General features: G+C 43.4%; 1 protein-coding gene across 1 annotated transcript in view; it reads right to left on the reverse strand.

Moving 5' to 3' along the window:
* Nucleotides 1-3,079: 3,079 nt before the first annotated feature.
* GRXCR1 (glutaredoxin and cysteine rich domain containing 1) overlaps nucleotides 3,080-3,615 on the reverse strand; it is a 14,950-nt gene continuing 14,414 nt past the window's right edge. Inside the window, 1 exon segment of the mRNA XM_015828546.1 lies at nucleotides 3,080-3,267. Coding sequence (XP_015684032.1) covers nucleotides 3,080-3,267 — 188 coding nt within the window.

A 3,615-nucleotide genomic window follows, 5' to 3' on the forward strand; every position in this document is an offset into this window, starting at 1 on the left:
TCATTTTTAAATAGGAAGGAAGATCGGTGGCATAAAAGTTGGATAATAATAATAAGGAAATAAATTCTTTATTTAAACTGTCTTCAAATGTGAGGCCTGCACATGGAAACGTCTGTGTAGATTTTCCATGTAAGACATTGAAAAGTGGCATTAGAATAAATAGAGTAGAATAGAATAGAATAGAATGGAATGGAATGGAATGGAATGGAGTGGAGTGGAGTGGAGTGGAGTGGAGAGGAGAGGAGAGGAGAAGAGAAGAGAAGAGAAGAGAAGAGAAGAGAAGAGAAGAGAAGAGAAGAGAAGAGAAGAGAAGAGAAGAGAAGAGAAGAGAAGAGAAGAGAAGAGAAGAGAAGAGAAGAGAAGAGAAGAGTTGGGTTGGGTTGGGTTGGGTTGAGTTGAGTTGAGTTGGGTTGGGTTGGAAGGGACCTTGGAGGTCTTCTAGTCCAGCCCACTGCTCAAGCAGGAGAACTTACACCATCTCAGACAGGTGATTGTCTAGTCTCTTCTTAAAAACCTCCAGTGATGGACCGCCCACGATTTCTGGAGGCAACTTCTGTTCCACTGGTTGATTGTCCTCACTGTCAGGAAGTTTCTCTTTAATTCCAGGTTGCTTCTCTCCTTGATCAGTCTCCAACCACTGTTTCTCGTCCTTACTTCACCTAGAACTTGATGGGGCTTCATAAATCTTTCAGCTTGTCTGAAAGCTGTTTTTCAAGAAGGCTCACCGATAGGCCAATAACATTTTTCACCAGATGGGTCTTTTCAGAACCCTTTCCCCCGAAATGCCATCGTTCACGAACTCAACCCTCAGATGAGAAAAAAAAAAAGGATTTGGGGCTAAAGAGTCCAAGGGAGATGCTTCAAGAGTGATTTCTCTCATTTTCATGTGAGAAATTGTCTCAGGATTACAGTGCTCTTTTGTCATCTCCCGTAAATTATTTAAACGAAGCCGAGCGATCAAAATTTTCCCACCGTTTAAATTATTTAGGGCCTAAATGTTTCCTGTTGAATGCTTTTGTGTCAGATCCTAAGTGAGTAAAGTTAGCTTTTAGGCAACGGCTGGAAATTAAACATGAAACATCTGTCATTATTTTGTGAAGGATGATGGCCAAGAATGAAAAGAAGCAGTCTTCATTAGCAAAATCCATGCAGGGTTTACTCATGAATAAAATCCTACAGCTATGAAAAAAGGGTCTGTCTTTCTTTAGGCACCAAAAAATAAAACGATGGAGGAAGTAAAGGTTTGGTATGGTTTTTAGCAATAGCGCTTAGATTTATATGCCGCTTCGCAGTGCTTTACAGCCCTCCAAAAGAGTCAGCCTATTTGCCTCCCTCCCCAACAATCTGGGTCCTCATTTTACCGACCTCGGAAGGACGGAAGGCTGAGTCAACCTTGAGTCGGTCAGGATCGAACTTCCTGGCAGTGGGCAGAGTCAGCCTGCAATACCGCATTCTAGCCACTGTGCCACCATGGCTCTCTTTTAAATGTATTTTACTTATGAGATTTATAGGCCGTCCAAAGAAAAGATGATCTTTTTATTATTTTCAATCGTGTTGTTTTAATATACAAAACCAAATGTTTTGGCATGTGATGTGATTCTTAAAATCCAGACCTTTTTTTAATCATTTATTTGTGGGTTGTTTTTTTTGTAAATGATATGCAACCCCCTACGTTAATGGCTCTAGGTAATACGCCAAGTCCAAGAGGCAGATCTAATCTTTGACCTATATGAGAATAATGGAATAACAGAATTGGAAGGGACCTTGGAGGTCTTCTAGTCCAACCCCCTACTCAAGCAGGAGACCCTAGACCATTTCAGACAAATGGCTGTCCAGTCTCTTCTTAAAAACTTCCAGTGTTGGAGCATCCACAGCTTCTGGAGGCAGGTGGTTCCACTGGTTAATTGTTCTCATTGTCAGGAAGTTTCTCCTTCGTTCTAGGTTGCTTCTCTCCTTGATGAGTTTCCATCCGTTGCTTCTTGTCCTGCCTTCAGGCGCTTTGGAGAATAGCTTGATTCTCTCTTCTTTGGGGCAGCCCCTGAGATACTGGAACACTGCTATCTTTTCCCCACTCATCCTTCTCTTCATTAAACTAGGCAGACCCCATTCCAGCAACCATGATTATCCCAAAGTCATCCAATCAGCTTTCATGGCTAAGGTGAGAGTAGGACTCACAGACTCCTCGTGCCTTAACTACTAGACCAAACGGGCTTTCTTCCCTTAACTTACTAATTATTCATATTTGGTAGTCACTCTACAATCAGAATGGCTCAGAATATATATATACATACATACATACACACACACACACACACACACACACACACACACACACACACACACACACACACACACACACACACACACATATATATATATATATATATATATATATATATATATATATATATATATATATATATATATATATATATATATATATATATTCTGAGCTATTCCGATTGCAACAAAGATGATCAGGGGACTGGAGGCTAAAACATACAAGGAACGGTTGCTGGAATTGGGTATGTCTAGTCTAATGAAGAGAAGGATGAGGGGGGACACGATAGCAGTCTTCCAATATCTCAGGGGCTGCCCCAAAGAAGAGGGAGTCAAGCTATTCTCCAAAGCCCCTGAAGGCAGGACAAGAAGCAACGGATGGAAACTAATCAAGGAAAGAAGCAACCTGGAACTGAGGAGAAACTTCCTGACGGTGAGAACAATGAACCAGTGGAACAACCTGCCTCCAGAAGCGGTGAATGCTCCAACGCTGGAAGTTTTTAAGAAGAGACTGGACAGCCATTTGTTCGAAATGGTATAGGGTTTCCTGCCTGAGCAGGAACTAGACTAGATGACCTCCAAGGTCCCTTCCAACTTTATTATATATATATATTCTGCGACTCCCAGTCTGTATTTCACAAATGAGCGGAACCGATTCAGCTAGATAAACAGGGTGGCTTTTAATTTTTTTTTTTAAAAAAAGAGAGAGAGAGAGAGCATCACAAACGGCTCTGTCGGCGTAATAAAATGAGGTTGTGCGTGTGGTTTTGGGTCTGTGCGCGAGAGACACGCGCCCTTCTTAGCTCATGCACTTCTTGCACCGCTGCAAGCCGTTCTCGTTGCAGGCCGTGCACCGGAGGGCTTTGAAGGAGTCTGTGAAACAGTTCCGGAACATGGACATTTTGCTCCCATGGCACGTGAAGCAGGGAAGGAAGCCGAAGCCCCCGCAGGAGAGGCATTCGTGCGGGTGTTGAACTCTCTACAGAAAGGGGAGGGGGAGGGAAAGAACAATGGCATCTATTAGTTGCAGGAACAGACCCATGTCTCCCAACCCCAGCAAGTTTAAGATGTGCGCCCTTCAGCTCCTCCAAAGCTGCAGTCCTTCGTACTCTCTGAGTTTGGTTGTTTCCTTGCAGAGATTTCATTAACCAGAGGTGACAACCTCAGTGTTAGAAAGGAGTGGGGCTTTCTTGCAGACGTTTTATTGCCCAACTAGATAACATAATCAGTGCTGGAAGGGAGTGGGATTTGTGGAGAGGAGGAGGGGGAGGAGGAGGAGGAGGAGGAGGAGGAGGAGGAGGAAGAGGAGGAGGAGAAGGAGGAAGAGGAGGAGGA

The sequence above is a fragment of the Protobothrops mucrosquamatus genome, unplaced genomic scaffold (genome assembly GCF_001527695.2).
Source record: "Protobothrops mucrosquamatus isolate PMUCROS unplaced genomic scaffold, P.Mucros_1.0 scaffold4645, whole genome shotgun sequence".
In the NCBI taxonomy this organism is placed as follows: domain Eukaryota; kingdom Metazoa; phylum Chordata; class Lepidosauria; order Squamata; family Viperidae; genus Protobothrops; species Protobothrops mucrosquamatus.